Source organism: Gymnoscopelus microlampas (genome assembly GCF_963454915.1).
Source record: "Gymnoscopelus microlampas genome assembly, chromosome: 1".
Taxonomy (NCBI): domain Eukaryota; kingdom Metazoa; phylum Chordata; class Actinopteri; order Myctophiformes; family Myctophidae; genus Gymnoscopelus; species Gymnoscopelus microlampas.
In genome coordinates, this window is record NC_139962.1 from 45,448,501 (window position 1) to 45,465,899 (window position 17,399).

At 43.1% G+C, this 17,399-nt stretch overlaps 1 protein-coding gene across 1 annotated transcript in view; it reads right to left on the reverse strand.

Moving 5' to 3' along the window:
* Positions 1 to 17,399, reverse strand: part of LOC311051108 (CUB and sushi domain-containing protein 1-like) — a gene marked incomplete at its 3' end in the record, with an annotated part of 707,106 nt that overhangs the window by 256,109 nt on the left and 433,598 nt on the right. Inside the window, exons 13-14 of the mRNA XM_084065507.1 lie at positions 734 to 916; positions 233 to 418 (exon numbers count right to left, since the gene is read on the reverse strand). Coding sequence (XP_083921633.1) covers positions 233 to 418; positions 734 to 916 — 369 coding nt within the window. The remainder of the gene's footprint in view (positions 1 to 232; positions 419 to 733; positions 917 to 17,399) is intronic.

Here is a 17,399-nt window from a genome sequence, read left to right on the forward strand (position 1 = left end):
ACAACTTGCTATAGCCGATGTACAGTACAAGCTCAGAACACGGTGACAGTCTTGTAGATCTGCTATTTTTGAAAAGAAAAGAGAGAAAACTAAAGTAAATCAAGAAATTAGTTTTGAAAAACTGATAGGCCAGGATTAATGTGGTTTACCAATCCATCTAATACAGTAAAGATTTATCTTTGGCTAATGTTGCAGATTATATTACCATCAACATTGGAAGCTATGACTATACCTTCATCCTTGACCACCAGCCAGTCGAACTGAGGCTCCAGCTCGAAGTCAGAGAAGAGGAGGTGAATACGGCTCCCAGGTTCAGAGATAATCAACCACACACAGTTCAAGTTATTCCCATACTCTTCTGGATAATTTGGGGACAATATTGTCCCTGACGGGGCCGTGAAGTTGAAGAAACATGAGACTGTAAGAGAGAGAGAGAGAGAGAGAGAGAGAGAGAGAGAGAGAGAGAGAGAGAGAGAGAGAGAGAGAGAGAGAGAGAGAGAGAGAAGAGAGAGAGAGAGAGAGAGAGAGATACAGTATGAGGGGTATTAAAACTTACGCCAAAATGTAAGGAAGAGAGAAGAGAAGATTAGAGAAGAGAAGAGAAGAGAAGAGAAGAGAAGAGAAGAGAAGAGAAGAGAAGAGAAGAGAAGAGAAGAGAAGAGAAGAGAAGAGAAGAGAAGAGAAGAGAAGAGAAGAGAAGAGCACAGATGGAAGTGTTGTACTGTATACTCACACACACAGCTTGGCTTGTTTCCTGACCACTGATTATTGTGCTGACATGTGATACTCCTCTCGCCCACCAGTTCAAAAGCTGACTGGCAAGAGAACGTCAGCACATCGCCATGGAGAAAACGATCCCCGCCACGACGACCAAATGCTGGCACCCCAGGATCACCACAACCTCCACGATCGATCTCTGTAATACACAGAAGCACAAGTGTTTTCATGTTGCCTATTCATGTCAATATGTAACATATTGACACACTATAAGTGACATATTTGTGAAAAGCAACCTGATAACCTAGCTGACACTTATTCTGCACACTCTCCATTGCGGGTAAAAAAAGAAAAAAAAGATTTTACCAGTATTATTTATGACTTTATGTATTTATTTGTACTGCAATGTGATGCCAACTACAGCCAATGATTGTTGTCAACAAGTATTCCTGACTTTGTCATGCGCTTTTAAATAGATATGCTGATGAGCTACATGCTACTACCAGCAGTGTATCCTGAATTGAGTGTCAAGAGAGCATGTGAATGTTGTTAGCTATCACGTTAGCTAAGTCTAACATTGCCAAACTACTAAAGTTACAGTATGTGATAATAAGTTCCGCTCAGGAATATATTTAGTATTCATGCATGTCTTCGCTTCACGTTATTTGTCTCTCTTTCCCTTACCTGCCATCTTCCTCTCATTTTCTTCATCAAATTTGATCCTCTGTCTATCGTTCACTCCCTCCCACTCTCTCAATTACATTTGTTTATTGGATGTCAGATGATCAATAATATTGATCACTTATATTGTCCAAATACTACAGAGAGAACTGCATTCTTCCCATAAAACCTTTTGACTGTTGCTGTTTTTTTCTTTCTGGATTTTTAGGACTAATTAGGCAACTTTTTTTTTATCAGTCATAAGTTTAGGTATACAACTTAGCTGGTTCAGTTAGAAGAAACCATGTAATTCTCAAAGCACCCACAAAAGAGTGAAATGCACCCATAACTGCATTGCCAAGCATTGCCCCTTTCTATGCAAATTAGCCTCATTGCAGGACTGAAACAATTTTCTTCCAACAGTTGGTGGTAACTGAAGCACATTTATAAGGGCTGTCATGCCCAGACGTTCCAGTGATCAGGCATTACATGACTATAGAAAGGCGAAGCCATCGTCATGCCAGGCATGCTTGTGAGCAGATAATAGGACTCTCTATAGTAGAGGGGTGTCAAACTCATTTTAGGTTGCTGGCAGGTTACAGGATATTTACTCGCAAGTCACGCCCCATAAAAACGGGACCACAACCCAAAATGGGTCACGAGTCACAACCCTATGTTGAAACACTGCCATAGATGAGCAAATGGTGACCTTCGTCCTGAGCAGAGTCAAACCTGTGGCCATGACATGATCAGAGTCCGTGTTTAAAAAGTCTGCTTCACTCAGTTAAGTGGGGTTTCAGTGCCTTCTGGAGTGTCTTGGCTCAAGGACACTTTGACACGTATACTGGGCAGGCTAGGGAGCTACAGTATGTTAACCAGAGGTTAACATCGCCAAGAGCAAGGAGCTGTGCCATGTGAGAACAAATGCCTCTTTTCCAACCCCACAGTATCGAAGGGCAGCTGATGGAACAAGTATCTCTTAAATACCTGGGGACGGAGACAGACACCGCTTGTTCTTTTCCCAGCACACTGAAAGCCCAGCAGCGCCTCTACCTGCTGAGGAAGTTCAGCTCATTTAAAGTCATTTTAACCCTGGTTTAAATGGACCCTGGACACTAATTTAATCCATACTCACTTCAACATTTCATCCTGTTGCAGTGCCCTCACCACTAAACACAAATCAAGACTCTACCGCATAACTAGTGAGGCCAGGAAAATAATTGGTTCAACCCAAATTCCCCTATCTGAACTGTACACCCGGTCAGTGATCAGGAAAGTCACCCCTGTCATCCCCTCTACAGTCCCTCCAGTTACTGCCATCAGGTCGACGCCACCTCCCACAGGACTGGAAAAATGTCTTAAAAATATTGTATTCCCTCTGCAATCATCACTGTACATTTAAAAACAGGCACAATAGATTCTGACCTCTTAACACTGTTCTTGTGAGTTGTAGTCTTATCTGTATGTGTGTGTGTGTGTGTGTGTGTGTGTGTGTGTGTGTGTGTGTGTGTGTGTGTGTGTGTGTGTGTGTGTGTGTGTGTGTGTGTGTGTGTGTGTGTGTGTGTGTGTGTGTGTGCGTGCGTGACTGCGCATAAACGGTATGAATCAGCGGATAACCGTCAGGGACTTCAAGTGCCCCAGCTAAGAACATCTCCGGGAAGAAAACAGGTATTTCAGAGTATTTCTTCTTAGAAAACAATAATTGTGTGTGTGTGTGTGTGTGTGTGTGTGTGTGTGTGTGTGTGTGTGTGTGTGTGTGTCATAAATGCGTACTATTGAGTGGCCCAATCAGCTCGTCTTGAAACGAGGGATGATTAATGTGAGAGATTCAGAGAATCAGAGTGATCTATGAAGAACATGTATTGAAAGGAGATAATGGAGAGCAATTTAAAAACCACTAGAAGCACCTTGAAATCTATTCTATAGCTGACAGGCGCTGGCTTCAGTGGCAGGAATTAGATTGTGAGGCGTGCACACAAAGTCTGAGGGATGTGTTAGTTAAAACTAGAAAGGTGTAGTCTAAGTTGAGTCGAGTGCATGGCCACTGGCCACACACAGCTCCAACTTAGTGGTCAAGTTCGATGACAACATGACAGTGACAGGCCTGATCACTAATGATGATGAGCCTATAGGAGAGCGGTGCAGAACCAGACACAATGGTGCCAGGAGAACAACCTGGCTCTTAAAGGGACTACACCATGAATTTGAACTTTTCCTTCTTTTTTGTGTGTTTTAGGTCTCCCCTACCTCTCTTCTATCCCAAAAAATACCCCAGTTTGAGCACTGAGGCTTTCACAGCATATCTGGGGTTTTATATAAATTGGTCTCAAAACAGGCCAAACTGATTTGCCCCCCCACGCAACGTCACAAGCGATACAATCCCTACCGTTTTTCAGTACCAACAGATATATATATATATATATTATTATTATTTTTTTAGCTTTTTCCACACAGAACCAGGAGATAACTAATCTGAGTTCCCAGAAGTTTTCGCCAGTTTTCGCCAGCTCTCAAATACCAGGGCCAGAGCCCTGGTATTTGTGGAAGGGATGTAACTTACGCTCAGAATCTGAGCGGACACGCCTCTTACCGGTCTGAGAGCTGTGTAACTTGTCTAAACAGTCCGACGAGAGGCAAACAGCAGTACACAACAATGGCAATGGCGAAGTCTCCCAGACTAGGAGATAACATGCATACAAACTGGCTCAATAGCGCCACGTGCCAAATCAGGACAATGTGGTATTGCAGGTGAAAGTGCTTTATAAGCCAGAGAGAAGAGAAGAGAGAGAGAAGTTGGAATGAGTATATCTGAGGCTTGATTTAGGCTCAAACCTTTTGAAAAACGTTTGAGGGACATAAACAATATGATATTAAATATATTTTTTTATTTTTTTTATTTATGGTGTAGATCCTTTAAAGTTTACAAGACCAGCTGATTGTGGACTACAGGAAGCTTGGCAGAGAGCACACCCCCATCTGTATATTGATGCTGTTGCAGTGGAGAGGGTCAGTGACTTATCTGCAGCCAAATCACTGAGAAACCCACCTGGGATACTCATCTGGAAACTATACACTGTCCAAGGTTGAGGAAGGTACAACAAGGCCTCTATTATCTCGGGTGACTTCAGAAGTTTGGTATGGGCCCCAAGATCCTTCGGGCCCATCCTACCACCAAGAGCATCCCGGCTGGCTTCATCATTGCCTGGGGACTCTACTGACCTCAACCACAAAGCATTGCAGAGGGTCGTGTGGACAGCCCAGGATGTGAGCTTCCCTCCACCCAAGACATGTACGACGGACATTGTCTAAGCAAATGAAAGATCATATAGCCATCTCAAACACAGATGCTACCAATGGCAAGTAGCTTTGTAGCCACAAAACCAAGGGCGGATTTCAAAATAGCTGCTTTGCATCGCCAATCAGGTTTATGAATGAACAAGCCAGGAAAAATAATACTATATGCTAATCCCCCCGCCCCCCCACCCACCGCAAAAACAGGGGGAAGGAAACTCTCTTTTTGTTTCCACTCCAGACTGCAAATCATTTAACCTCCAGTGAAATAATGTGCCTCATGGGGGGACATTTCAAAAATATAACATTTCATGTAAGGGGGCATCCAACAGGACCTTGTAAAACAAATTGGACTTGACATTTCCAAGACTATAGGGGTTTAAGTGCTAGGGTCTCTGTTGGAGGCTGAGGGGCTGTTTGCTGTTTCCATGTTAGCAGAAATGTCTGTGATCTGCATTACTGACCCACCTTCTCTTCATTTCTACTTCATGCTTCCCGGATTCCCTCTGCTAAGTTGTGGCAGTCAGCGGAACCCACACCCTTGCTCTGCTTTGTTAATAAACTCACCCTTAAAGACGTCATTAAATGGCTTTTTCGCTAGCTACTGTATGCTGCTAAGTTTTCCATCTGAAATAGAGGCGTGTTGTGCCTCAACCAATCACAGTCGACGGTCCCGTCCCCTCAGGCTATGGGATCGATGAAAGTAACTGCAGCTGTGTCTCGTGCAGAGAGAGAGAGAGAGGGGTGCAGTGCTGATTCTGGTGAAGCACGTTTGTTACTGCGTTGCATATTTCTTACCTAATGTTTTCTGTTAGATATCTTTGGCTTATAATGACATGTTCAAAATAGGGACGCCTAGGGTTAAAGTGGTTAACTCATTTTAATGAGAGGGGAGGCCCTGCTTGCTGTAACATAACAGCTGGATTATTGGCATAATGCTAGACACGGCAATACAAAGATAATCCTCCACTTTTATTTCAAGGGATAACAGTATTTTTAAATTCACGCTTGAGGGCCAGTTTTATATTCACCCGATTTCTGCACAGACACACGCTCTTTTTCTATCAGTCTTTCTCTCTTAGAAAAGAAATGTAGCTTCTGAAATAATTTGTATAGTAATTTGTGGTCTTGACTTACTCGGTAAGTAAAGTGTCATGAGCTAACCTTTTTCTAGCATTTGTTAGTTGTTTGTCTACAAGCGTTGTGAGCTTGTAGATCATCAATTTTCGCCATGTGTTACCATTGTACAATGAAGGATACAACTTGTTGTGGATACAACTATCGATTACTTTCTTATCAATTGTTCTATTGATTACTTTTTCGATTAATCAAAAAAATCGAGAAGAGTGTTTTATATATGAACACATTGATTTACCACTTTAGCCCTATTTCATACTTCGCACAATGGTGTCATAAAAAATACTCGCATTGTGACACGTTGTGAGCTTGTAGATCAGCTATTTTCACAATTTTTGAAACTTTTAAAAACGTTTCATCTAATGACGTGTCCAAAATAGGGATACATTACTAATCTATTATTTTATTAAATTATCGATTATTTTTCATAATCAATACAATTGATTAGTTCAATTAACTGTGTCACCCCAGTGGTTAACTATCAATCGCTTCAATTAGACAGGGAGGCCACATTGTTACTAGACTAACAGTAGTCACCTATACTCACCTATAGGCCTTGTTACCAGGACATTAACAAGTCTTTACCCATCATTACCACGATACCATTCCTCACACCTCACAGCCTATTCTTTCTTATTATTATAAGTAAGTGCATTAACATTTTTGTTTTATTTTTGTGTAGTGTGGCCGGTCAGCCACAGGGAGGCACATTGTCTGGTTTCAGTGCATGTGTGTGCCTGTGTGGGTAGGGTACAGGTGAGATGCAATATTCATACAGGTGTGAGATTAAGTATGAGAGGTTGTGATTTTTCTAAGGCACTGGTTCTCAAAGTGGAGTCTAGGGACCCCCCCAGGGGTTCTTGAGGGGGTTCCAATGGGTTCCCAGCAAAAAGATTTTTGGTTATTTGAAAATAGCAGATCTATAAGCGTGTGCGTTTGTGCATGTCCAGTGTCAGGGTCACATGAGGGTCAAGGTCAAAATGATGTACTGTAACTGGCCATATCTCAGGAAGGGAAACGTAGAACAATAGATGTTGGTGCAGGCGAGTATAAGTTGTAATTGAATTAAAATGATCTATCCATCTATCTAGCCTCTCTTTCTAAAATCTGACATTCTATCAAAAGTCTGTCATCTTATAAGACATTCTTCACCATACTCCAGGATTCGCTTGAGGCAAATACATTTCAAGGTGACTGATCTCTGTGTCTGTGCGTGCGTGCGTGCGTGCGTGCATGCGTGCGTGCATGCGTGCGTGCATGCGTGCGTGTATGTCTGTGTGCGTGTACGCATGCCTTGCATGCATGTGCGAGTGTATGTGGCCCCTAGCTACCTGTCACACAGCTGAAGACTGTCGAAATGGATTGCAGAGATGTTGAGCCCCCAGTAAACCTGTCATTATGATGGTAACTGTCTCTCTTGAGAGCACACTTTTCGTTCTCTTTCTTTCTTTCTTTCTTTCATTCAGTTAAAAATGTACACTCTCATACAGTTACAAATGGATACATTAACAATGAAGGTTTTCTGTGCATTAAATTAAATCCAGTTTGAGCAGGATATTCATCACAAACAGGACATCCTGGTCAGTCTGATGCAGTGATATTTTATGTTGTTCACTTAACCCTGGCCGGCAAATCTGCTCAGAGAAGCGTGACTAAGCATGACAAATGCCAGCCAGGTACAGGCTGGTTCACAGCAGATTCACAAACATAATCATTGTATTTTTAGATCGACTCAAGACATCATTTGTAATTTTTTCCCCGTCTTTCGACATGTCATACATGCACTTATAACATATTTGTAACTGGCACTGTCACAACAGATCGCAAAATATCAAGAACTGATCACCTTATGATTCTGATGAACTCTGTTGAAATACAGAGACCGATAGCAGCGGTTTATCTAGTCCTTAACTGGAGGGACTGAATCAATGAAAACCTTTCACAATCAGATACACATGCTGCTTTGAGAGTCAGGGCAGCTCCACCCACACATGCGCGCACATGCAAGCATGCGTTCGCACACACACACATACATACATGCACACATCCTGTACACACACACACACACACACACACACACACACACACACACACACACACACAATTATTATTGATGCCAAAGGAAACTATACACTTTCACACTTTCAGTTTCGAATGTGGAATACCCCCGCTGTAATGGCTGAGGGATACTCCCCCTTAGCAATGGCATGTGTCCTGTCCAATCAATGATGCTTGTATGCTAAGCTAAATGTTAACAAGTTGCATGCTGTGAGAGTGTTCTAAAAACATTAACCCTGGGCTCTGATTATGTGTGCAACCCAGGGCTTACTCTAAGCCGTGGGTTAATAAATAAAGTGTGAAATGATGTTAAGCTAGGCCTTCACTTTCTGTAGCCTAGGGCTTAGCTTAACCCAGGGCTTAGAAGTGTACGTGTGAAAAAAAGGTCTCAAAAGGAAAAATGTAAAAATATTCAGATAAGTTATCAGACATGTTCTCCCCGATGTCATCAAATAGCATTATGCTTGTTTTCTTCAGGAAAGAGTTGTTCATGCTCACCAAATTACATTAATCTTGAACTATTTACAATCAAAGTACCAAGACACACACGCACCCACACACCACAGTCAAATCCTCAGTGTTAATCTATCCATTTGTAACTCTGAGTGTGTACAAATGTGTACACAGAGGACGGAGGACTTTACTGTGCAGGTTTTACAGCCAAAGAGCTGATTCCTTGCTACAGCAGTCATTTTTATGGCTGATACAGCATCAGCAGCATCACTATATCAAACATAACTAAGCAGAACCAATATATACATTGCTGCATCACCTCCCTGTCTTCTTCATTACTCTCTCTCTCACTCTCTCACGCTCTCTCTCTCTCTCTCATCAAATTATCTAATCAATTTATCTCTTTCTTTTTTTCCTCCAGACCCGTTTGTGTCTTTCTGATGATGATATATATGTTCCCTGTCTGTCTGTCTGTTACTATGTGTGTCAGTCAGCGTGAGTGTGAGTGTGAGTGTGAGTGTGTGTGTGTGTGTGTGTGTGTGTGTGTGTGTGTGTGTGTGTGTGGGTGTGTGCGCGTGCGTGTCGTCTGTCTCCCCCTAATTTCCTTTCTCATTCTCTTCCTTTATCTCTCTATCAGCGTCAGCTTTTCCTCAATATGAAACATAACCAAGCAAAACGGTCAGATGGTTAAGTCACAACTCTCATATTCTGTAGCCTCCTCTTTTAACAGTACAGTGTGTGTATTCGCACGCATGCATGCACACACGCACGCACGCACGCACGCACCTACTGTACCTATGCCTCGCACTTCAAAATGCCTTCTGTGTCAAGATCATACAGTATGCTGTAAAATCACTGGCAGCCTAAATTAATTGAAATGAGTTGTTTTATGTAGGCTAGAAGAGATTTTCCAGTGTCAGCTCTTGACAAACAGAATGCATCGGGAAGTGTTACGACAGATTTTCAGGATTCATGTTAAATATCACCAAAGTTCACCTTTAACATTTGTTCCAGAAAGCCAAAACAGTCAATGCCTAATCATAGTAACTCTACAAGCTGATTAATGCTTCCTTTGAGTGTATGCAGTTTTCACAGCATAGTGGATGTGCAGGCAATTCAGGGTTCTTGCAGTTGAAAAGAATGAGCGAATACACCTTTCGCAAGCTGTTACAACAACAATAACAAACTGCTGCTCACATATATAGGCAGTTATTTTGTAGTTTCATCAAAGCCTGTTTTTTTTTTCGTATTGATTTATTAATATAGTTTAGTAGCAGGTACTCCATATCTGCATAGCCCCTATTGGAGGGTATGACTCACCAACCCCCCACCACCAAAAATGTGTGTGGTGTATATGTTACAGGGAAATTGGAGAACCAGGGAAATTGGAGAAGGAGCACTCGTTTTCACCGCCCCCCAAGCAATTCTGTAGAACCAACAATAGAAGGCAATGCAAGCCACGAGGCTTCCCAACCACAGTGCAACATATATGGCCCCAACCACACACACACACACGCGCGCACACGCAGGCACACACGCACGCACACACGCTCATGCTTTCAATTTGGTTTATTGAAAGCATGACTGTTCTGGCTTTTAATATTTGTTTTAGTTTATCCCTGACACACACACACACACACACACACACACACACACACACACACACACACACACACACACACACACACACACACATGGATACTGATCCATGAAAAGATCTATTCTGTCCCTATCGGTTTACAACTCGGACGGCACTGATTCTACTAGCAGAGCATCGGCCGGTCAGCGCGGGCACTCGCGCCCGGAGGCGCGAGTGCCCCGAAGCCCCGCGCCTAAAAACGAGCGCTACGTTTTCAACTCCAATTTCCCTGTGACATATACTAGGGCCCAGCATCCGCCTTTGAAATTGAGTCTATATAGGAAGTGACAGTTCATATGAATGGCCTGTAGTTTCGCTGTTTTACCCCTGCTGGTGTCAGAAAAAATAACTCTCAATGCAAGTGGGTGGGTTTTGCCGAACTTGATTTTATCACCTTAATAAACATTGTCATAAATTCTTTATGCTTCCAGTCACTAGTTTAAAATCTTCTTTCAATCACCATGATATGCGTTTTGGTAAATTATGGTCCCATTTACTTAAAATTGATGATAAAGTAGGGTATGCTCTAAGAGAGGCGTGACTACCTTGTGATGCTTTGATTGACAAGCTACACAACCAATAGCATTCATTCCCCACCCCCGCTCTGGTCCCAGCCAATAGCATTAATTTCCGGTTGCTTAGGATATGACACGAAATAGACATTTCTGAAAAATAGGCTTAATTTACGGTCTGTAGAGTCTATGGGCGTAACGCTGTCCATTCTTTTTTACAGTCTATAGGTGTATATTGCAGCCACAATGAATAGCTTTGCATGCTTGATTGCTGCTTGTGACTATACTGTACGGTGCATGCTTGCTGCTCCTCGCTTGCCAGTATTGCTGCTGGCTAGTTCAGCGAGAAAAGCAGTGTTAATTTAACTCTGACTCTTAGGGGTACATTTGGTTATATTTGTACACTCTCTGAGTTAAATGAATACTGAGGATTTTACTGTGAAGCAGATCACAGTAAAGTCAGATGTACACACTTGTAGAACAGTTAAGTGATGTGCCGTTGAGGGAAAAAGAGTGCACCAAGTAGATGCAAGTTTGGTCCGTTTTACTAGTGGGTTTAAGTGGTTAAGAGTCTAAAAAACTGACAAAACTAAATAGTTCTTGCCCTGATGGAATCCCCGGCTCAAGTATTTGAGTACGGTGGATCACTGCCATCTGGTCCTCTGAAATCATACATAGTGGAAGGATACCAACAACAAGCCATTGTGATCACAGTTCTCAAAAAGATTCCCTGCTGGTCCACTCACAATGCGCACTGTTCACACCAAAAAAAACTGTATTTTTGGTGCAACTTTTCTTTTTAGCATAATTGAACATGCAGTGTTTTCCATTTTCCATTCGAAGTCCCGTTTCCAAAAGAGCACAATGCGCTCTTTTGACATGAACACACAGTAGGAACCCGACTGTACTTAACTTTGAGTTATGTTGCAGTATAATGGCTATCAATTTGACCAAACAGTATCTATTAACTTTAAAATAAATACATTTCTGGTACATTTGTAGTCCCTGCGTCATTTTGCCATGAGTTGTGGGGCAAACACTCAAGACTAAAATAGTGTTTAGAGAGATTTTCAAAAACACATTTATGTGGAATGTTTTTTTTATTTTGAAAAATATACCTGTGAAAGACTGAATCAACAATCCTACTATAAATGCGCAATATCTCTGTCCGTGTCTGTACGCGTGTCTGTTATTCATGTATCTTGAGAACCGTCTGACAGTCCGACTTCAAACTCTGCGCACGCGTCACAGACGGTCCGAGGGAGTGCCGTCGAGTCCGTCGGATCGGCGGTTGTACAAAAACGCTGATCCAGCGGCTACGCCCATATATAGGCATATAGAGATCTGGTTGTCCAGAACCACCGATCCCACCACTATGCCCATTCTTCAAACTTGGAGCATGCATCACCGAGAACCCGAGGGAGTGATGCGAAGTAGGTCGGATCAGCGGATCTCCAAACATCTATAAAGCCACAAATACCCATACATTTAGTACCCTGATGTCATCAATATGACGTCATAGTATATTGACTTCATAGACTCGCATGGACTCCATATCCGAGCATGCTTGACATGGAACTCCATATATGGGCAAAAAAGGGACACAGACAGACATATGGGTACAACAGGTAGTCTGACACGAGTACAACAGGTATTGCATAACTGGGTGGGGCATGCATTTCCAACTTGCATCGTTCCTGAGTCTAGTTATGGACTGTTTAATGGAAGAATATTCCATTCATGGAAGAATATCCCAAATGTGTTATAAAAACTAAAACTCTACTTGTTTGTGAAGCGAGATGGGCAATAAATAACGGTCCCCCACCTCTCTCTCTCCCCTTCTCTCTCACTTTCTCCCTTTCTTAGCAAACTCCATTGTTGACAGGATGAATGGGTGCACCGCATACACAGATGCATTGTGGATGAGTCATGCTTCAGTGTATCAGTGGCACTGGGGCACAAATTGGAGCAGGAGAGAAGCCTTATGTGCTCTCACTTTGAAAACCTGATCCATACCCCTTTCATATCTGCCTGATCCTCCACTCCCTGCTCTGCTCACATGCTATGACTAGTCCGCAAGCTAATCAGCAACAACAATGGTTACGTAGGTAACCACGGGTATGTGAGGGATTGGATCAGTCCAATATGATGTATCCCTCTGCGGCAGAGCGGAGGCACCGAGGTAGACTAACAGATTAATCCGTGTACGGGGTGTACCGTGGCTTGTGGGCGTCGCCCTCTGCGATGCCCAAATTCCTACGCAGCCCACCTTTACACCTCATGATCAACGTGGAAGGCCTGCAAAACGTGGAAAAACAAAAGTGTAAATCCTTCTGTATATTTCCCGTCGCATAAAAAACGCCACTCGCCCATTACTAGCCCACATAGTGTGCTGTGAACGCCGCTCGCTAGGTCGAGAAGCAGCTTGGCATAGCTTAGCACAAAAGCACACCAGTGGTCAGATCACTCGTTGGGGTTAGAGGGATCGCACAACCCGCTCACTCGGAGCCCATAAGTTCATTAATCAACAAGCGTGAGTAGTGTTCAACTCGCAAAGCCGAAACCTAACCTAAGCTAACTATACACAGTTTCCCACAACTTGTTACAAGGTTAGGCGCAGTCCCAATCCAAGACAACCGGGAGGGTTTCAGCAACAGGACGAAGGACAAGAAACCCCCTGTGCCACAATACAGGCTTACCAAACCGTGTATCGCCCGTACGTACACGGTTTAAATCTGCGAAAGAAAGCGACACACTCATGAATGAGATGGCACAAGCCAAAGCGAGCGGAGGAAAGCAGAAGCACTCAAAGGAGGAGCCAAAAGTAGCTCCGCCAAAGCTATATACAGTAAATAGCTTAAGCTATAGCTTGCAAGTTTACTTTCTGCACACAGAGCTTACCTCATGTGGAGCTCTAAAAGTCCACCGCTTCGCTACTCTCGCCAAGAGAAGGAAGAGGTGGAAAGGTGGGCCGTGTAGGAATTTGGGCATCGCAGAGGGTGACGCCCACAAGCTGCGGCACACCCCGTACACAGATTAATCTGTTAGTCTACCTCGGTGCCTCCGCTCTGCCGTGGAGGGATATATCATATTGGAGTGACCCAATAATATAGCGCTACATAACTGAAAGTGGACACATCACTTTCAAGCTGGGCCATCAGAGCTGGATCCTCAGACAGATTTGGAGGCACTGGTTAGTTACACTGCAGGCCAGCAATGACTATAAGATGCGTCTTGAGACCACGACACTCTCACAGTTAACCCCTGGGTTAGTGTTGAATTGTCCTGAATGTCCTGAGTGTGACACTGAAGCCCTAACAGCTTCGTCTTGCATGGTTTCCTCCGATGTCGGTGTATGAACGTGTGTGTGAATAGAGTGTAATGCTCATATTGAGTTACTTTGGATAAAGGCGCTAAACAAATGAACCATTTACCCGTTAGCATTTTAATTCAATTTCACTGGATGGAAATGGTCAAATACGAATAATTATGGGGAATGTCTCGTGGCCATGGAAACCCAACCCGCACACAAAGACATGAAAGGAGGCTTGAGCCCCTGCCCTTTTACCCGTCGGTAAAAAAGTGCCCTCTCCAGACAGGAAAAAACAAACAAAAAGAAAATCTATTACCCCCAAAAAATACATTTCAACTGTCCCTAGCAGCCGAATGGTAAGGCCGACGGAAATGGCAGTGGATGTGTTGGATGCAGCTCAAAGTGAACTTTACTCAGGTATCTAGTTTGTCGCCGTCCAATCTTCCTTGCCCGTGTTATTAAAGAAAAACGGGCGACAATGGCCAAAACGCAATCGAAAAACGGCGATCGAAAACTGGCAAAAGTGGCCGTTTTCAATATGTTTTTGCCATTATCTCTGGAACGGAGGGTCCAATCTGCTCAATTGAAAGCTTGTTGGATGTGTGACTTTGAGGACATTAAGCACACATTTTTGGGTCATTTGGGTTTTCTGGCCTAAAAGTATGGTTATTGAAAAAGGGCACCGAATGCCCTTTTGAAATTCCAGCCCCTGCCTCTCCAAATCCCTCTGCACGTCCCTGTTCACACCTTCACCTTTGTGCAGAGGTGTGAAGGTGTAAGAACACCACAGGGTGGGTTATGCTTTTCATGGCCTCTAGAGAGCACATGTATACTGGGGATATACATTCCCCATAAATTATCCATAATTGAGCATTTTCTTCCAGTGTTTCGTACTACATACTGTTTTTTTTTCTACTATGGCATACATGGACAAATTAGCACAGTGACAGACTATACTGTGAGCATGACCTCGGGGCTGCCCTTTCAAAAACGGAGCCCAGAATAGACGTGCTGGTTGAAAAACACACCTCATTAAGATTGATTGATTGAGCCTGGCTCTGATCCTGATAGATGTACTTGGCGGCAGTGGCTCAGGAGGTAGAGCGACCGTCTTGGAACCCGGTTTGATCCTCGGCTCCTCCTGGCTGTGCGCGTGAAGCTTTAAGGCTGCAATAGGTAATCGAACTAATGGATAAAATTGATTGAATAAAACAAAATTTGGTAATCAGATAATTTAATAAAAAAATCAATTAATAATCTATCCCTATTTTGGGCTATCATTATAGGTGAAAAGCTTCAAAAATGTCAAACATTTTCAAAAATAGTTAAATAGTAGACCTCACATATTGCATCGTGAGCTTGTAGATCCGCCATTTTAACTATTTTTGTATGCCACTGTTGTATGACAAAGTATAACATAACGCTTAAGTGGCTAACCGATTTGTTGATGTTTCGAAAAAAGAGAATTTAAAGAAAAAAGTAATCGATATAATTTAGAAAATAATTGATAGTTGCAGCCCTAATCAGCTTACAGTACATTAAACACCAGTGTCAGGTCAGTAAAATGTTAAAAAAAGGATTTGTAAAAAAAAATAAAAATCAAAAGGTTGGGGATAGTGATGAAGGTGGGAGGGAATAAGCAGGGGGGGGGTGAGTAAGTGTGGTTCTGGGTGCGAGTCTAGGGTGTCCCAGTGAGACCATTAATTATGTATTTTTGTGATTTTGGGTCCCAGTGAGACACCACATTTAGCTTTTGGGTCCCAAGCTGAAAAACTTTAAGAACACATATAAAGTGGCAGCGGTGGCCTAGTGGTTAGAGGGGCGGCCTTGATACCGGAAGGTCCCTAGTTCGATTCCCCAATTCATCAAATCAATCATGAATCACCGCTGAATAGCCCTTGAGCAAGGCTTCCATGCAGGGTCCGGCTGGAAACAAGCTTCGTGCTTAGTCCGACACCCTGGGTAAACAACAAACTTTGCTTTGCTTTGCCTTTGATATTAAACACATAGAGCTCCCAATGACTCCATGAAAACATTCAGCGTCTATTACACTAGCTGTTTAACAACTGGACTACTGAGGAGAAAACACCACTGTAGGCTATGTTTTAAGGGAACTGACCTGACAAGCAACACAAACTCAAACATGTTGCACTCATTTGCATTCAATTACATAACATCACACCGAGGGTTACCCACATAACCCCTATACCCCTCAATGTATTGGCAAACAGCAACAATAACTGATCTGCATGCTCACAATGCGTTGTATCGCGACACATTGTGATCAGTTATTTTCCTGAAAACAAAAACAAATAATATGATTTTTTTTTTGACAAATTTGCGGAACATGAAAGAGTTAGAGAGAGGGGACAGGGGAGCTTAAGGCGAAAGTCTTGGTAGGCCAAGATGTGGTCTGTCTGCTTGCTCCCTGACGTTCAAATAAACTTCTACTATGTACATTCACTTTATGCCGTAGGGACGCCGAGGTTAATATGGTAAACATACAATTTCCATTAAATTGTTAAGTTGTGATATTATTATAAAACATAAATAAAACGCATCAGACAGTCTACATTTCCCAAAAGGAAATGCATGTGTGTATTCAGTCTGAACAGAAGCAGGTATAAAAAGATATCCCCACATTAAAATGAATGGCCAAAAGGGGGGATATCAAAAGCAGGGCCACGGATCCCCAATCCCCCCAGCAAATTGAACGCTTATCACGTCTCATCATCAACAGTTGTCTTATTAGGGTCACAACCCTTACATTTGAAGCAGGTCTGATGCAGAATACAAACAGCCATCTTACGCTCTGAACATTTTTAAATGAAGCAGACAATTTTACAACGTAAGACGTTTTAAATTCCATGGAAACGGGCCCTTTGCGGCTGACAGATCAAAGGGGCAGGGGCTCTCAGAGTAACAAATGGATAAATTAGCACTAATGACTTCCTCCTTGTGTATGACCAGACCGAGACACCCAGCATCAAAGTGACACATGCGCTGCATGGGTAGGGCATGTAATCCGCATGCCCACCCAGAAGGGACAGCGGCAATGCCACAAGGACCACCTAACAGCCCCACAGAATTGCTGTGACATCCAACAATTAGGACTGGAATATCTGGCTGCTGATCACCGCACCTGGCGTTCCACCAGTCCCCCAGGCTTCACACGCTTCCAGGAACAGGCCACGGAGAGGAGGAAAACTGTGGCGTAGACACTGCAGCATGCTGCAGGGTCTCACCTCCTATGTGCGCATTACATCTGTGCCTCATGTGGTAAACCATGCATTAGCCTGCACACTCACGTGCAATCGCACAAACGCATCACCTCGCAGTAAACCTTTTCAACTGGAGCATTGTCGCCATGGAAATCGGTGGTCGGCTATACGCAAATAAACATCCATAGGTGACAGAGGACAATAGCACTGGCTATGCCTTTCGTGTTATATTGAATGCATGTGTACGTTCATGTTTACTTCCATGGTCGCCTGCATCAGACACAGAGAATAACAGTACAGTACGGTATGTCTGTGTATTATATTAACGTCCGGAAGTCTAGAACGAGGCAATTTGGAAATGCATGCCCCACCCAGTTATGCAATACCCAATGCCAGAG